At 33.5% G+C, this 19,802-nt stretch overlaps 1 protein-coding gene across 3 annotated transcripts; it reads left to right on the top strand.

The window, feature by feature from the left end:
• Positions 1 to 9,517: 9,517 nt before the first annotated feature.
• LOC149535538 (uncharacterized) lies at positions 9,518 to 10,895 on the top strand. Of its 3 annotated transcripts, none has more exons than XM_089804339.1 (2): positions 9,518 to 10,186; positions 10,324 to 10,895. In XM_089804339.1, exons 1-2 carry the CDS (start codon positions 9,876 to 9,878, stop codon positions 10,334 to 10,336), a joined length of 324 nt encoding a protein of 107 aa, XP_089660465.1. In that variant the 5' UTR covers positions 9,518 to 9,875; the 3' UTR covers positions 10,337 to 10,895. The 3 variants fall into 3 exon arrangements, with proteins under 3 accessions (XP_089660465.1, XP_089660466.1, XP_089660464.1); XM_089804340.1 differs by having other exon boundaries at positions 9,586 to 10,186; positions 10,317 to 10,895; XM_089804338.1 differs by having other exon boundaries at positions 9,590 to 10,186; positions 10,305 to 10,895.
• The last annotated feature ends 8,907 nt before the right edge of the window (positions 10,896 to 19,802 follow it).

Raw genomic sequence — 19,802 nt, 5'->3', positions numbered from 1 at the left:
GGAAAAATTCACCCAAGAATTAAGAACTCAAACACAAGCACAACTGTAGACCAAAAAGAGAGAGTATGATCAGAATGATGATATATTCATTCAATGTACATTAAGAGTACACTAGGAGTGCATGTATATAAAGGCCTCTAAGATACATCTAGAATGCCTCATAATCAACTACATGATAAGTCATACAACTAGGCACATGTTCACCAGATATGGGTTATCCTTCATTAAGCACGAAAGTAAGTGCAATGATGAGAGGATAAGCCTACAAGGGTGTAACACACAAATTAGTGTTGTAGACAACATGTGCTAAAAAGGGAGTGTGAATAACTGTGTTGTCTACATAACAAATCAGTGAATGATGCAAACTCCAGTGTTGTAGACACCATGTGCTGAAATAGAGTTGCATACTTTTGTGTTGTCAACATGACAACTCAAAAGGGTACACAAACTCCTAAGTGTCTAACAAAATAAAATAATGCATTAACCTAAGTAAACTTTAGTAAGCTTAAATAGTAAATACATATTTACACCAACAATTTTGCTATAACTTTTATTTAATATATTTTATCAAAAATATAAAGATACTTTTAGACACCCATCTGGATTTTATTTAAAATATATAAAAACCACATATGATTGTTTTGTACAGACATAGTCAAAGATTGACTATCATGCTAAAACAAGGCATATTTAAGCTTGATTTTTCAATTAGAGACACACGAACAATTACTTATAAATTTTACAAAATATATATTTAGGAAAATGTCTTCTTTTTGATTTTAAATAAGTCTAGTATGAACACTTTTCTTGATTTTCATGAAGATCCAACAGTTCAAACAAAATTTATGTTCTTTCTTCTAAACCGGTAACCTTCAAATCTGAATAGTACTGCTAGAAAGATTCATATTTTACACCATTCAAATAAACTTTTCTTTAGGACTAGTATTAACAAAGAATATGTGAAATTAAATTATCTTTCCATCGATATAGGTTGTAGATCTTTACCATTCGATATGAGATTATAACATTTAAAATATCAGCTAGTTTACATAGAGAAAATGTATAAAAACTTAATGTTATTGTAAGAATTTGGTATAGCTCTGATACCATGTAAGAATTTTCTTAAGGGAAAAATTCATCCAAGAACTAAGAACTCAAACACAAGCACAATTGTAGACCAAAAAATAGATATGATCAACTAATCAGAGTATGTCCTAATACATTGCTCTATTCAATATATGATGTGCAAACACAGTAGGAGTGCCTATATAGAAAGGCCTCTCAGGAAGCACCTAGAATGTCTCTAGAAAGAACTAGGAGATAAGATAAGCATCATGAAAACTAAGCACATGCCTTATCCATCATTCTAGATTAGCGGATAAGAATGACAAGGTTGTAGACACCATGTGCATAAAAGAGGTGTAGACTCATGTGTTGTCAACATGACAACTCACAAGAGTATGCATACTCCTAGGTGGCTAATAAGTAAATAATAAAAAATATGCATTAACCTAAGTAAACTTAAGTGTAAATAGTGAATAATTATTTACACCAACACCCCCCCTTAAGTACAAATTAGAGGAATGCCCTTAAGCTTATGAAAACTAGGATGAAATGCATGATGGGTCTCAGCTACTAGGCCATGTTAGGTACCCATGCAAATCTCTCGTAAAGCAAGGAAAGAGAGAAAACTTCATGGGAAAAACCCTCCACCAAAAAGAGAGATGAAAAGGGATGCATGGATGGATGGAGTAATCAAGACACCCCCATTATGACATACATCAAGTATATACAAGAGAAAAATGGAGAAGGACAAAACCCCCTAAGAGGAAAAAGTCCCCCTAAAAAGGAGAAGAAAGAGATGAGGTAGTCCCCCCCCCTGCCCCAAAAAGTAGTTTGTTGATCAGTGAGAAATGCTCCAATGTATAAGTTGATCCATGACCTTTGAATGATCTTCCTCCCCTTTGGAAGAAACCAATGCAAGGGTACAAAGGAGATGCATCCCCTGTATGGAGAAGGAATCTCTAAGATGAATGGTGTCTTTGAAACCTGTTCAAGTGTCCCTATGTCGATGCTAATGATGGCTTCCTCCAAAAATATTAAGAATAAGTGCAGATCGAACAAGGAGTGATGTAGAACCAATTTCAAAAAACTAATAGTCTTCTCAAATGACAAAGAGACCTCCTGTAGATGATATACATAAGTATCCACAATCACATCATCCTAGAAAGACTGATCATGTAGAGAATGGACATGAGGGTCAAAGTAGGCCCTCACAAGAGTTGTAGAAGGATCATCCTTAGGAAATAAAAGTGGTAGATCATCAAAGAAGTCTTCCAAATCAATTGTGTGTGACTCCAAGAATAGAGCTGAAATGTCTGGCAAGAAGTCATCACCTGAGGCTAGAAGACCATGTGTACCCTACTGTGCTAAAGTACATGAATCTATCACTATGGCAATGAATGAATTATTTGCCTCAAAGAGAATATGAATATCATCAATAGTATCTCCCACATCTTCAATGTGAGACTCCACGAATAGGCCTACAAAGGCGAAAAGGAAATCGTCACATAAAGGTAGAGTAGGAAGACATAAAGGGTCCTGCTACACTGAATCCGAAGCATCTGTGGCTGGAACAGGATTAGTAGGAGCAATAGGAGTATCTGGAGGCGTAATCTCATCTAAAGAGGATGTAACAACAACTGGAGGTAAAATATCTTCTGGGAATGGAGGAATGTTTGGATCTCCATACTTCTCCCAAAGATACATCCAATAATCATGTGGTTGCCATATCTTGGCAACCAACTTACGATGATTAGAAGAAGAGGGACTAGTAAGAATGATACAAATTAGTCTACCAATAGATTCCTTTGATTCATCAGTGATCAAGTCGTTGGAACATAAATAAGGAAATACATCCTTATGCTCTCTTCTAAGATGATCAAGAAGTGTATCACTCCATGTGTGATAGTTGTTGTTTGTCAACTTGGGACTAATGTCATATTGAAATGTGGAACAATACTCCTCTTTCATGATGGACCAATCAATGTCCGATTTGGATGAACAAAAATCTAATCTATGGGTTTTTGGACCTTTTGAATGTGATGCAAATATCAAATTTGCACTAGCAAGCTCCAATCTTCACCTACAAAAAATCTCTCCTATGGCCCAATGGCCAAAAAAATTTAAGAAAAAATAATGTAGATCTGAAAAAAATGCAGATCTAAAAATTAAATGTACAGATCTGAAATGATCATACCAAAATTGCAAATCGGGCCTTTGGGTGTCGGCTTGCAAAAAAAAATTTCCCTCACGGTTAACTTTGGGCCAAGGTAGTCAAATTTATAGTTGATCTTCACCGAATCAGCGTTTCAGATGTAATGGCGAAGTCAGATCTAGCTCTAGATGCTCCCAACTTTTGTAGTACTCTAGATTTAGACTAAGGTATTGAAGCAACAATGGTCTTAAATGGCTATGTGATGAGAAAATCTGCAAGAGCTTTGATACCATGTAAGAATTTGGTATAGCTCTGATACCATGTAAGAATTTGCCTTAGGGAAAAATTCACCCAGGAACTAAGAACTCAAACACAAGCACAACTGTAGACCAAAAAATAGATATGATCAATTAATCAGAGTATGTCCTAATACATTGCTCTGTTCAGTATATGATGTGCAAACGCACTAGGAATGCTTGTATATAAAGGCCTCTCAAGAAGCACCTAGAATGTCTCTAGAAAGAACCAAGAGATAAGATAAGCATCATGACAACTAAGCACATGCCTTATCCATCATTCTAGATGAGTGGATAAGAATGACAAGGTTGTAGACACCATGTGCATAAAAGAGGTGCAGAATTATGTGTTGTCAACATGACAACTCACAAGAGTACGCATACTCCTAGGTGGCTAATAAGTAAATAATAAAAAATATGCATTAGCCTAAGTAAACTTAAGTACGTGTAAATAGTGAATAATTATTTACACCAACAGTTATGAACTTTGAAAATGTTTTATCTTTTTTTTTAATATTATTGATTTAACATATAAAATATTTAATTCTAAATTTATTAGATAATTAACAAACTAAATTTATCTAAACTTTTATAACCTCTATATAATAAAAAAAAATTCTAAAAATAGTGTAATCTAAATCATTCGATAAAACCTTGTATTATTTGGTGTGTTTCTAATTGAGGTTTTGTGGTATTTTTTTGTGATGGGTTTTGGAAATTTTAATGTGGTGTTTTATTTTGTGATGGATTTTGTGTGAACTATTTAGCTGGCCAAACTAGGATGTGCACCAAAGGCGTATTTTAACATTTCTTTTATGATGGTTATTTGACTAGAAGTTAGGATGTACTTTATGATTCAAAATTGAGGGCTTATGTTTATGAGATTTATTTGGTGAGTAAATGTGATGACTTGGTTTTTGAGAACCAAAATATATTTTTGGGCTCTTTGTTAAGGAACTGAGTTCTATCAGTACATGGGTGTTGTGGTTTAGGACACAATTGTGGTTTATGTGCTTGGGGGAGGCGGTCTAGGTACATGTCTTTGGGAGTGGCTTCCAATAGGGGTCTAAGACCCAAAGTGGTTAGTATCAAGGTAACTTATTTTAAGTTTTGTAATAAGTGATAACATAGTAATTAAAATATCTTGCCTAACCCTTTTTCCTTGAGATACATTAAAAAGATAAGTTAGAGATGTGTCTTGATCATACCTTGAGTGCTTGTATAGGCTAAGGATGGGAATGGGATGATACCTAGTGAAAGGTATGACTAGTTTTCCTCATCTTCATGAGAGGTTATTCTAGTTCTACATGTGTCACACTGAGGGTCCAGGGTCCAGAGTGACTAGTCCAGGGTAACTCAACGCTTGAGGGTCTGGGGTCTAATGATAGACTAGTCTAGGGTAACTCAAGTAGTTTGACCATGTGATGACACTCCCTAGTATGTGGCCTAAGTCTCCTCCATAGATTTTGTATTTGCCTCTAGTGGTGCAATTATTGGTGTTCTTCTTATTGTTGGATGTATTTATTGTTGGTGTTTACTTTCATTGATGATGATTGGCGATTCATGGTGGTTGTTCTTTTGACATGTGTCTTTTGATTTGAGGTGCATATCTTTTGTGGAATTTATCTCATAATTTTGGTAGTCGATATATACTTTCTATATGTATGTTAATTTGGTGTCTGGTGTTGGTATTAGAAGAATGTTCTTTCAACTTTGGTTATCTTTTCTTCTTGAGTAGTTTGTGTTACCTTTTGAGGTAGATTTGGCTATTAGGATTCATTGCCTAGGAATGTTTTATGGTTTGATTAGTTGTATGTGGATCGTTCATTATCTTCCCTGCACGGTGGGAGTGGAAGCCTGACTAGGTAACCACGTGGTCAAGAGGTAATGACTTCTTACCATTTGGGTCCCCCTCATATTTACAGATGTTGGAAGTTCGATGATGCAGTTATACTTTATCATTCTCATCCCTATCTTGGAGACTTCTTTTTAGTTGATATAATTTTATGTTATCATGTATCTTGTATTTTGATATACTTGTATCTATTCTTACATACCCTACGACATGTGTAGTGGATGTCATCCATTAGATGTATTTCATTGTATCAGTTGTATTTATGATTTTTCTTATGAGATTAACATGTTATATTTTTATGATAATGGACATTGTGCTTAAGACTTAAACAATTAATAAAAAATCTTAAACGTGACTCAACGTGAAGGAACCCTTGAGGAATGAAAACTATATTTTAATTGCATGTGTAAATGTTGTGTTTGTGTATATTGCTTTCACATTATTACTTTGATGTTGTATAAACTTTAGAAAGAGAAAAGATAGTCTAGTAAACTTTGTAACATATTAGGCTTTTTTTTTTTGGGTTCCTGAGCGGGGTGTTACACAAAGCACTTTCCAATTTTGTAGTCCAACTTCAAGCGGCCATAACTTGGTCATACTGACTCTATTTTTGGTGGATCTTGGTTATTATACCTATCAAATCCTTGATTTTACAATTTCAGAGTCTTCATTCAGGCTCATATAGACACATTTTCAGGTTACATTTTTTTTTGAAAGTACATAGTTTTTTATGTTCTTTCTAGATTTGGTAAGGGAAGAAGAAGATCAACAAGGGTTGTGTGATCAAGCTAGTAGTTGAATTTTAGGAGATACAAATGGTGAAATGAAAATAATTTGTACAAGAAAAATTGAAGTGATATTTCAAGATCAATCTACATGGTTAATCTTGATAGGTCGACAAGTTAAAAAGCCTCTAACAAGGTCACTTTTAATAAGGTGAGAAAGATCTCTAGTAGGATATGAAGTTAATTCCTTTAACTAGGTAGCTCATTAGTTTGAGTTGGAAAATCTTTTCCCAAGGTTACTCCTAATAGGGGTAGAGGTAAATCCCTTAAACGAGCGTTTCCTAACAGGGTCTTTTCTTAACCAAATATTATTGTAAGCTAAGGTGCATTTTAGAAGAATGCAAAATACTTACGGGTGTCAATTATCACTATAGTTTTTCCCTATAACAAGATTTCCATTATAAGAATCAGTGTTATTGTGTTACTTGTATGGATATATTATGAGTTGTTTTATGGTTTATTTCACAACTTAACATGGAATGAATGAATAGATAATAGAATAGTTATTGGTTAATCAGTTTTGATAAGTTGTGACAAAGTTTGAAGTTGGTAGATTATTGATTCACCCCCCACCCGCTCTTAGTAATCTATAATCTTGAATACATTAACAATATTAGATGATTGAAATGCATCTAAATAAATATTCCTAAACTATTATGATCAAAGTGTTTGTATCACATTAGGTATGAGCTTACAATGCAATATTGACTTGTGATCCTCTCATGTGGGAGGTCTTGAGTTCGAGTTTACTCAAGCTTAACACATAATAATAATTAATTTCAACAAATGATATTAATAAATCTAGGCTTCAGCTTATTAGCTATATATTAAAAAAAGTGCATGTATCATATCATCCTCCAAGGCTAGTTCTAAAGGTAAAGTATATAAAGTCATCAACATGGGTTATCAATCAGCCCAAAAATACTCTACATGGCTCATCATCTAAAGCATGAATGACATAGAAATATCATTATTTAGATCTAGAATATTTACTTATCAGATAGATAGGCCAATAATACTCAAATCTAGTCACCACAAAGAAGTTGAGGCAACTGGGAGCCAACGTAGTTAATAATATTACACTTGTGATGATAAATATTCACTTGCAAAGTAAACCATCAAAAGATATCTGAATAAAAAATTTGCATGAACCATTTGATTTTTTCCACCTTAAACACATACTTTGAAATCTCAATAGGGATCATTCTCCAAGCCTATTTGATCCTTTATTAACAGGCAACCTTACTCTCAACCAATAATGCATTATAACTTGATCTTGATTTGTTGGGGACCTAAAAACATGATAGTCCAATATTTGTAGTGTATGGCTACTATAACTAGAATCGCAAGTTATCATCATCTTATGTGGATTAATATAGAGGATTCTTCCATAAGATTTGCAAATACCCTTTCTCGCATATTTGAGCTATTCTTACTTCCATCTTCAAGACATACCTTAAAAAATCTTAGTGTTATCATCATAACATCTTATCACTCAATGCCAAATTATTGTTATCCTTAAAACATTCTACATTCATCATACTTCAAATATTTTTCATTAATCAATATCACATCCTTAGCCATTCTGTAACTAAAAATTCACATCAATGTCACCATCAAGAGTTGACAACAATAACAACATAGAGTATATGATGCTAACATCCTGCCTAACAAGATTAAAGCTTCTTCTATAATCATCAATAACTTATTTTCAACATCATGTATTCTCATAGTGTGATATGTAAGATGTTTTGATAGTCATCAATATGTTAATACAATTAGTTGTGCATTTTCCAAAAAAAAATCATGTATTCACTTCATGTTTAAAATAATGTCAACTTGTACAAGTGTGAATTTTATGTTCAAACTTATCTTCTTCTTTTAAAAATATGCTGACAAATAAGAATTAGAAAAGGACAAAAAAATAGACTATGAAAAATAACCAAAAGCAACAAGATTTAAGCAACTACGTAAGATTGGCATAATCAAATTTAAAGTAATAAATTTAACAATGCTTAAATTTTAGTAACACTTTTTTTTCCCTTAATGTTCATATAAATAAGTCATTTTGTGTTGTTGACAAAAATATATATATATAAATAAGATGTACATAGGTGTGAATAAGTAATTTTGCAAATCTAGTGCACTAGAGGGTCATATTCACATACTTAAGTTTACTTACGACATAGTAAACTCTTTCTAGAAGAACTTAGTGGCCATAAAGTCTTATGTTGTAGAATTAAATAATTGTTTCTTAGATGATTTAATTATTATCACTTTGCGTCATACCATTGGGTTGATGTTTCATAATCATGTCTATCATATCTGAACCTTATCTATATGAGAATTACATCCCATGTACATTTCATATCCAATCAATCAATTCAAGCATCCACAATAAAGCAAACTATTATTGTGATTCTCTTGTGGAAGGTTTCTATTATTTTGCAAATAATCCTTAGGTGTGGAGAGTTCACAATCAAAAACTCCTATAAAAACAAAGCTAAAGAGAGACCAAGCAACACATTCTTATGTGTTAAATAAATAGTTTTACACAATGTTTCAACTAGAATATTTTCTTGACTTGTGTCACAATCCCATGTAATTAATTGCTTCATATGATGTATCGTAAATATTTGACCTTTATAAATTCTCTTGCAATCTTGAAATGAAGTACAAATGACAATTTACACTCCTCTCTTATTATGATATATTCATTCAATTACCCCTTAAAACTATGGCACTGTGAAGAGACAAACATGAATGCTCTATAGGCTAGGGGAAGAGCATCGGTTACCATCCATACTCCAAATATCATTCACTAAAACGATTACTTGAAAGCCAATTAATTAAATTTGCATGAACTAATAGGCACTAACTTGCACCCTAGTATTTAGAATTTTTTAATGATTATTAGAGGAATTGTGCAACTTTACTACTACCCATAGCACACAACTACTATGACATTTGTGCAAAGTATTGGTGAGTTTTATTCGAGTTTAGTTCATAGTAAGACATTTGTGCAAGGTATTGGTAAGTTTTGTCTCACTGTAACTCATAGTATGTTAGACAACACTTTGAAAATACCACTTTTAAAAACTTACATGTATGACACGTTACAAATGTACATCATTACTATTCAATAAACTAGAAGAATGACTATAAATAATTAAGTCAAATATAAAGACAACCAAAACAATTACCCATAAAAATGTATAAATACCTAGAATTAGCTTTTTGTTTTCTTGTCCTTTCTCATTCATTCACTTCCAGAGTCAAGAAAGGGTAAAACAAAAATGTAATAATGACAAAGCAGCTTCCTACCTAAGTTTTCCAAAGCCTCGGGATGGGGTTTTACTATTTAAATGTCCAAAGAGTCTGAATAAACTTCTGTTCAGAACCGTGTACATGAACTCCAAGCTCCTGGAAGCTCCGTGGAAGAACCTATACCTTTTATTGCCCAGTCCTTCAGCATTCACTTTCAATTGTCAAATAATGGCCGGCGCAGTCTGCTTTTTCAACTCGAGCATGACTACAATTCCCCGACAAATCAATCACTTAATTGACTGATTGACCGCTCATTTCTCAGCCATAAATGTTACATTGCTCACCCACCACTTAATCGAGTCTTCAAATGATATGAAACCAGTTTTAAGGTTAAATTTCCTCCACTCCCATTTCTCCAACATCTCTCTTTGCATCGCGGGCGCGGCTCTGGTAATATGGGAAGCACGGCGAATTTGAGGTTGTGGGTCATAATGGGAACATGCATTCTGTATAATTGTTGTCAAATTGGGATTGTTAATGGGGCAGAATCGGTGGCTAATTCCTCTTGCGCCCCTGTTCTGCTGATGAACTGCATTGGGTCTCAGAAGAGTCACCCCTCTGACAAATGCTGCACGGCTATCAGAAATCTTACGGACGATAAGTGTTTTTGCACTCGTCTGCGTGAGGGTGTGGTGGATCCTTCCACTTACACCCCAATTGCCCAAGCTTGTGGTATTCCTACAGCTCTTAGTGCTAGATGTAAACGGTAAGGCCTCTTGTTCTCATGGATTCACTCAAATCTATAGTCATCGTAGTCTCGTTTATCACTTCTCTTATGGCTGTTTTGAAATATAGTTTTTTCATTTGATGTTTATGAATGTAAGAGTTGGGAAAAGTTTGCAGAGCTAAGCTGTAGCCATGGAGACAGGGGAAAGACTACATGAACAGAGCATAGGAGTTTCATATCCAAGATCTATATGTGCATATTGGGAACTATAAAGATTTTAGCTTTTTGTGCTAATTCTCATAAATTTCGCATACCCAAAACGATAGAGTCTCTGAAAGTATAGAATCTGCATTACGCACTGCAGTTGCAGTTCTATCTACGTTATATGATCATAAGCTGCTGTTCAATGATCGTTTTGGCATCCCATAGGATTGTCGGTGGCAAACCTAGCAACTTTTGGTTTAAAACCCTGAAGTCTAGAACAGTGTCCTGTCGATCTGTATATGTTACTGATAATGTATATTTTGTAGTGAATTACTGTAATTTAGTAGTAACGTTGAACTCTAAATATCTATTTATAGTATCTAGTTTACTTACATATATTTTTGAGATTTGCCCAGGTCCAACTCTTGTACTCATTCAATGGTAATACCATAAGTTACTTTGACAGTTGAGATTTCTGCCAAAACTTATTGGATATGTAATGGTGTTAGTGAAGGTTTAGAAATGGAAATCATCTTGGATAAAAGTGATGTTTGTGTGGGGGAGTCTTTTTTATATGACCTAAGAGCTCTTTACAGTTTATTTTCAAATTAAATTTATTATGTAAGTTTAAGCCCGGCCTATCTTGAATTGGGTCTTTTGGATATGGAAAAACATGAATTTTGAATTCAAAACTAATATTTTATAAAGTGCAATTTGTCTTGTTTAAAGGATAGGAATTTAGAGTATTATAGTCTAGTATGATAGTAAAAGGTTGGTTCAAAGGATTGGAATTAGAGTACTATATCATAATTTAGTAAGGTTGGGAATGAGAAAGGAAAACTTTTAGTGTTTGAAAGATTTATTTTGTTATGGAATATAAATTTAGGAAAGATTAAATTTCTAAGGGCTCAAAATGTGATCTAAAATGATAGAAAATATGCACCTTTAGTCTTTTGTCTCAACTTTAGTGTACTTGTGAACTATAACAAATTCATTATGTTAAAGTGAAACTAATATATCTAAGAAAAAGGACCCCACAGATATTTGACTTTATGATGTTTTGAATCTTAATGTGAACATCATCTTAAGTGTGTAGACCACACAAGAAAATAGATATATGCACACCATAAAAATACCTGTCAAGGTAATATATTTTTTAGAAAATAAATTTTGACTTCTAAGACATGGAACTTATATTTTATATGAGAATCGTAAAGTTCTTACATATGTAGCCATCATGAAGGATACAATTTATGATCATCGTTTGGTGTAGAATCTAGGGAAGATCACTTTAACCAAAATAGTATGTGCCTTCTAAAAAGTTATTTTAACCAAGAATGTTTAGTGTAGGACTTGTGAAGAGTCACTAATATGATTATGTGTGTTGTATGAATCATGTAGAGCCACTAGTACCAAGAATATGCGATAGAGGACTCATGAAAAGTCACTAATATGATTATGTGAAGAGTCACTAATATGATTATGTGTGTTGTATGAATCATGTAGAGCCACTAGTACCAAGAATATGCAATAGAGGACTCATGAAAAATCTATCTATTTTATAGTGGTTTTATGATTGAGCTAATTGTTGGCAATAGTCACTACTACAAACATTTTGTATTTTATCGATGCTAGCAATTGTACTGCATTATATTGGCCACTTGATATATTTTAGAGTTATCGAAGTTCACTCAATAACTTTAACTAAGTATGAGTAAATAGGGTAGTGTATTGGATTAGTTTTTGGAACAATGTGAGCAAATGCGAAAGATTATTGTATTGCTTAGTTAGAGGATTGTTACAGAGATTACGATGCATGTACTCCTATGATCATAGGTTATAATGTTGAAGTTTGAGGACGTTATGAGGAACTGAGTGTTAGGTTGATAGAGAATTGTTTATGCAATAACATAGTTTGGTTGGATCATTCAATGATCCTATCAGATCAATGATCGATCATTTTGATAGTAGATTTTGGTTGAGTTGACCTTATCATATCACTTATATCTTTGGTAGATGTTAGCATGATGATTTGAATTTTGAACTATACAATGTTCTACACATTATATGTTTCTTGTTAAAATCAACTTGCTTTAAGTTTCATTCTTGAGATTAGGTATAAGAAATCAAATTTGTGAGTAGTTTGAGAAGCAATGGGAATAGAGAACTTGATGATGTGTTGTTGACATACTAAATAAGAAAAGAGGTATATTACTAATATTGAGTTGATCATATTGCACTTACAACGAAATGTCCTGACATTGGTGATGCTACTTTTTGTTCAATTTTTGGATTGTTATCCATTTTGGGGTTGTATCCCTTATCTTGTAATTAGTTGGGCTGTAGCCCATTCATTTTGTATTTGAGAAGTGTGCTTTATTTTGTAAGACTCAATGCTTATGCATTCACCTATATTGAGACTAAACCTTTAACAAAGTTAATTACCTCTATAGAGTATTATTTGTGGGTTCTGTTTCCATCGTGGTTGATTCCTTAACTAAGTTTTTAAATGCTAAAATAATGGTCTCATGAATTGGGTAAATGCACAAAATTGTGGACCAAAAAGATGCCACATTTTGGTTTTTTCCTAATCTATTCCATAGTGTGATTGTAGTATGGTTCGGGCAGGATGAGCCTGTGGCTCATGAAATTGAAAAGATAGTGTGATCATCCTATTTGAAAAATCAATGAACAATGTGATCGCATTGTTGGAAAATTTTTATAATAAAAAATTGAAGCCTCATTTCTCATTTCTCTTCTTTTTCTCTCAAGCAATTTTTTCTTCTCTTCTTTTCCAAGGAGTTCGAACGCAATGTGGTTAGTGTTTTTCAACCCCAATTTGTATGAGAAATAGCTCCATGTCAATGGAAATCACAAACCAATCAAAGAGGTATGAATTTTAACTCTTATTTTTGTTAAATTTTTTGTTTTTAAATGTTTTTTTTTTAATTTTGATTGAGGTTTTTTTTTTTTTTTTAAATGGTATTTGTTTAATTGTCGGGTAATGTATAAAATCCACCACCTAATCCACTTGTGAACAATTGATTCGGCTTCCTCCAATATCTATAGGATGATGTATGCCTGCATCATTGTGGAGATAGATGTCTCCAAGGGGCTCCTTGAAAAGATAAAGTTGGTTAGGCCAAATGGTTCTTGGGTTTAACATCTTAATTATGAGGGTATTCCCTTCAGATGCAGGAAATGTCATATTACCAGCCATCTCAATGCATGATGCTCCTCTAACATGGTTCAATCAAAGAAATCACCTTCTTAGTGATTGGGGGATTCAGATGATCACTATATGGTTCAGAAAGTATCCACAAAGGTGGATGGGTTGGATAGCTCTTCTCATGTTGATCTCTCTTTGGTTGAGGATTATGTTGTTGCCTCTGGTGATTTGAATGATGTCCCTTTGATAGTTTTGACTAAGAATGTTGATGCTCACACTTTTCCTATTGCTGACTCTATGGATTCAATTGTTGTCCCTTTGGTGACTTTGAATTAGAATGTTGATACTGTCCCTTTTTCTACTGCTAACTCTGTCAAGAACTCTATTGCTGGTGCTTCTCCTACAATGAGGGTTTTGGGGGTTAGTGGGGATTGGAAAAAGGCTACTGGGAAGGTGGAGGATGGTTGGGCATCGGTTAAAGGGACAAAAAAAAGGAAAATCCTCCAAACCTTTATTTGATATGTTTTTACGTTCTCAAAGGTTTGGACCAAAAATGTAAATCTTGATGGTTTGTGGTTTCTTGGGTTGTTTGCCCTCTTGTGGGGAACTTGGTTATGTCCCTCTAGTTTTTCAGGTGGTTTTCCATAATTTTTTTATGATCCTCATTGTTATATCTTTCTTGTTTCTTTTTACAAGGTTTAGGCTCCTCTCAAAAAAAAAATTACTTAATCAAAACAATTGATGTAGAAGCCTCCGATGGTGTAAGGGAAATCCTGTATCACCCAAAAATATTCTTAGTGTTAGTTTTTGTTTAATGTGTTTTTATTTCTAGATCATACCCATTTGGGCCAAATAGAGATTCTCACTCTCATAGTTCCACTATTGGCTTTTTGGGTTAGTGTTTTTAGCACCTTGTAATATGTGTCAATGTTAAAAATAGGTCATTTTGTAATTGAGACATAATTATAATGAGTTAAGGGATGATTTTACTTATAATTTAAAGAATTCCAAAAAAAAGAATCAGGTCAAAAGGCATTATGGTTTGAGAGTTATTACAGTTTTAAGTTGTTTGGAGACCTCCTAAGAAAGCTTCAAAGTCAGATTTGAGGCACTAAATAGCCTCGTATGGGCTCAAAAAAATGGGGGTGAGAAAAGCTAGTCTATGGGGCTATAGAGAACTTGGAGATCTTTCTGAAAATATAAACAGTTCATCAATCAGAGTCCCAGATCAAAAGTTATGCCTCCCAAAAGTTGGACTACCATTTCTGGATTCTTCTAATTTTGCACTAACTTTTGACATGTGTTCTAGAAGCTTATGCTTTGGTGGTGGATGCCAATGACATATTCTAAGATTTATTCCTAACCATAAACCTAATTTAGGTTACTTAAGGTCATTTCTTGCATTGTAAAGGCATCTTTTGTGGAGTTTGGGAGAAGGTAATATGAGAAGGGTTTTTCTCCAGAATCTAATAACATTGTAAGTTCGTCAGGCACGAAGTTGAGTCTATTTTTTCTATACTAAATGTAATAGCATATCATTTATGATAATAAAATTCTCCTTTTCCTATTGTGTTCATTTTTTCTTGGTTTGTGCTCTCATCAACAATCCACCATAAAATCCACCACCAAACATAAAATAGGATCAACCTAAAAACCCTCAAAATGAAGAACAACCACTTCCACAACCTCCACCAATCAAAAGACCTCTAGCGACCCAATAAAATTTTTTGAATGAAATTAAAAGAGGGAAGACTAAGTTAGAAAGAATAATTAGGATGCTAAAGAATTAACTTCAACATAATCTTGGTAGAGCACAATTGGCGTAGTCCCTTGAGACTATTGTGGGTCAAGTAACATCTATTAGTGGTCAACTAAATCTATGGCATAAAAAAATATAAGAAAAAAATTGTTCAACTGATAAATTATCATATGAATAATTTTTTAAAAAAATGACTACTAAAGATGACATATGTACTTTTTTAAAAAAATCAGGAGAACAAAACACATTGAGAACTACAACTAAAAAGTTCCCCGTCCATTGGTGCAACTATGAAGGTATTAAAAATAACTTTTGGCATAGATGCACAGATGGATTTTGATACCCCTCCTTGTAACAATCTTTAGGTTCAAAAGTATTTCTTGATGAAATTGTATTGTTAGTTTATCCTTGGGGAGATCCCCAATTATTTTGATATTCTTCCTTCTTAGGGTAGAGTTGGGGGATCATCATTTGATAGGTCAGGGGCACTTCGTAACCCTAATCTTGTTAGGGAACATGTTCACAAGCCATAGGTGGAGCATGTTATTGTTCCTTCTATTGTGAAGGAACATGTAGAGGTTGACACACTAGGCACTATTAGAGATTTGACTTAGAATCTCGTTCACAATGCCACTACTTTGGTTGTGAATGAGCCTAGTCAAAGTAGTGGTCACATGTGCATGTTATGTGGATCTCTATGCACATTTGACACTTTCAGCAAAGAGGATGATGAGAATGGGATGATGAAAAATGACTTCCTCAATGCCACATTTGGCATTGATACACAGGTAAGTATAAATAATTATATTTTAAACTATTTTGATCAAATCTCATATGTACATGAATGATTAATAAATTACTATGTCTTGACGTTGTTCGAAATTCAAGAGGGCTAGAGTATTATTGGAACTAGCACTGATCCCCCAACCTCATTTTACACCACATCGATGACTCCATAGGTATGTATCAATCTATTCATTTAAATGAATACATCTATTTATAATGTAATCAAATCAAAGGTTAACTCAACACATTTATCCATGTGCATTAGGTTTGTGTTGGACCATCGATTTTCACAATGGACTCTAAGTGTGGGCATGATATTACTCATGTATAAGTATATTCATTTTGATGTTGATTTGATTCAATTGAATATATTTATTTAATAAATGAATGAATAATTAACATATTTGGCATATTACATGATCACATGCAGAGTTAGAGTGGTCATGATGATTTTGATTTGGGGTCACTTGGCTTTAGGATGAGTTCATTTTCCCCATAGGTATATACAGTTCTAATGAATTTCAATTTGTATGTCTATAGTACATTATTTTGTACATGAATGTGATGTCTAATAGATTTACATACATGTTAAATAGGTAAATGTTGGACCTTCGAGATTGACACCACATAATGAAGGACACGCTGCTACATTCATAGAGGTAATTGAATATTTTAATTTATAATATGGCATAAGAAAATTTGTATTCTTTATAACTACATCTGATTCTCACATTGTATCATTTTCAGTTATTGACATCAAAGACTCCTCCACATCTTCGTCATTGTATTGATCAAGGAGTCACTACTATAGTTGCTTGTTCTGAACTACTGATTGATGTATGAAAGAGTTTGCATTACAATTCAATTAGTACTGAAATTAGATATGATATTCATAAGTACAATAGAGTGATAACTGTGATCATTTTTGTAGGGTCATAGTACTCTCGATCGTCCAAGTACCCCTGAGGTGGATGTAGAGAGGGGTTATCAGGTAGTGGTAAGTAAATATATTATTTTAAATGTACATATGTTTAATTTTTTAAATATAATATTAATCGATTCACATACAGTTTTGATTATAATAGGTCAAGTTATAGAAGAGTCTAGACTGATGAACTAGCGAGCATGTTAGGAATACCCTGTTATCCACAACATCTCCCTCTTATTGGCGACCAAAGAGAACTAGGGACTTGTTGTATTTCCCTCACAAGAGTAGATATCTAGGGATGTGCATTTTACACCTACATGGCATTATTGGATATGATTTTTGTATATTATTTTTTATGTATGTCATTTTTACATATATTTCATGTATGACATTATTAGACATACGCTTGTGATGTTTCATATTATCATTGTATGACATTATGTGACATTGTATGAGATTGTTGGACACTAAAATTATTAGACCTTATGGAAACAACTTTGAGTTTTTGTTATGACATTGGATTTGATGGTTGTATTATTAGATTAGTTGATTGGATGCTAAGATTTGATGATTGTGAATTTTAAGATGCAATATTTTTCCAAATCAAGAAATTTCATACCACATCATGTGTTAGACCTATGGGAATGTTTGTGCATTTAGAGATCAATAGTTCAATAACTTTATGTTGGTTGAACTCTTTGTTGAAATTTATGTCTAGTGTTGTATGAATGGTTTGAATGTATGGTTTTGTCTCATGTTCTAGAGGTTTTTGCATGTGAATGGTTTTATGCCACTTTAAATTTATGCCAAAAACACTATATAGAATGATGCTTCTTTGAATGTCCAAGTTTGTAGAGCTGACTCGGTTAAGTTGACTCTGTTAATAACCCCATGACATTTTGTCAAATATTCCACATTCTCACTTTTATATTCAATCAATCAACATGTTTGTGTCTTCATGCTTCCACAGTTGGCATATCCTTCTACCAATGAACTTATGATACTCTAATCAAGAAGTGCATGATTTCATATTTTGCACATGTATTTATGGAGGATGTCCCTCTCTTGTTTTAAATTCCAATTTTATGTAACCACATGAGTAAGGGAGATCATTGGAAATATAAGGTAGGTTAGGTTGCTAAGAGGGGAGGGGTAAATCAAGAGCCAATACAACTTTAAACTTAATTCACCAATTAAACCATCACCACATAATTTGATCAAGATGCATGCATCAAAGGATGAAAGCACTAAAACATTCATAACACTTTGTCACAAGATATGGTAACCTAGAAACGTTCCAAATAGAAAGTAAAAGTAGGGTGGGGATGATACCCACAAGCTTTAAGACTGTAGTATAAATTTGGCCTGCTAAGGCTTACAATTGGTCGCTTTCAATGACCTACCCTATTAAGAGCAATAAGGACTATTAGATCCACCTTATTAAAGGATTTACAAACATACAATGAAGTATGCACTCTATTAGGAGATTTTGAATAAGACTATTAAGTCCACCTTGTTAGAGGATTTCATTGATGCACCTGTTATGATGAACAAGTGACTAATCTTTGATCTACAACTTTGATTTGTTGAATGAGATTCCTTGAATTGCAATGATCACCTAGCTATGATAGATAAGTCTTTGTTATACGTTATACTACTTGTAGCCTTCTTCAATTTGCACTTATCTTTTCATACTTGTTTAGATACTTATTAGATTTTGATATGATACAATACATTACATATATACCAATCCACTTAATTATCTTCTAGAGTTGGCTACAATACCAAATTCATCATAACTCACAAACTCGGCCCACTGCTATAACTTGGGTTCTAAAGACAACTCAGTGATGATCTGACACTTGGAAAACATTGTCAACACTTGGAAAACTCAAGCACTTGGTTGACATTAAAGCTTGGTCCATACTGATCACTTTGAGTAGCAAGAACTCACATTACAATAGTAGTGTAATTTATGGTAATTTTCATGTTTCTTTTTTTGTAATTATTAACGTTGGCATCATAATTGCGACATCCTCGTGAGCATAAAACAAAAAAAAGAAACACGACAATCATTTTCTATTTTATTTTTTTAGAGAGAGTTGCACGCGAAAGAGGTAGAGAGGTATGAACATTCTCATGGCACCCTTGTGATCAGTGCATTTGGTTGTTGTGCCCTCGTGATCTCTGTATTTTTTTATCGTGTCCTTATTCTATGATTTCATTGTCATGCTACCCTTGCTTTGTGATTTCATTGTCATGTCATGCCCTTGTGATCTACATGCCCTTGCTCTATGATGTTTATATTTCCTTATAAACATGTATCTCTTTATACATAAATATTCCAAAATTCAAAGAATAAAACAATAAAACTCACTCAACTCGTGCTAAGTAACTTTCCTCAAGACCCTGGACAAAAATAATGTAGACCATAAAAAATGGGCTAAGTTTGCAAGAAATCTTACAAAAATATATCATAGCAGATATTTTTAGAAAGAAACAAGCCATAGCCAATTAAATGGGTTTAGTTGTCAATTAGTTGGATTGATATATACGTATATTTAACTAGGTTATGGCATCTTCAAGGGAATGGGCCTCATGATTATTCATGTGTTTGGTGCATTTCTTTCTTGTGATATATCTATGCAATTTTTTATTGTGCCCTTGCTCTGTGATTTGGTTGCCATGCCCTTATGATCTCTGTGTTTCATTTCCATACCCTTGCTCTATGATTTCAATGTTGTGCCCTTGTTCTATGATTTTGTTGTCATGTTGTGCCCTTACTCTGTGATTTTATCTTCATGTTGTG

This window comes from Cupressus sempervirens, chromosome 10 (genome assembly GCF_028749045.1).
Source record: "Cupressus sempervirens isolate cs-2001-9-10 chromosome 10, ASM2874904v1, whole genome shotgun sequence".
Classification (NCBI taxonomy): Eukaryota; Viridiplantae; Streptophyta; class Pinopsida; order Cupressales; family Cupressaceae; genus Cupressus; species Cupressus sempervirens.
This window is presented reverse-complemented; position numbering and strand designations above follow the sequence as displayed.

What these genes read in the sequence shown, in the direction of transcription:
- LOC149535538 (XM_089804338.1), top strand. Translation starts at nt 9,876, where the DNA reads ATGGGAAGCACGGCGAATTTGAGGTTGTGGGTCATAATGGGAACATGC. An exon ending in CTTAGTGCTAGATGTAAACG is followed by an intron (nt 10,187 to 10,304) that starts GTAAGGCCTCTT and finishes TATGAATGTAAG; the next exon opens with AGTTGGGAAAAGTTTGCAGA.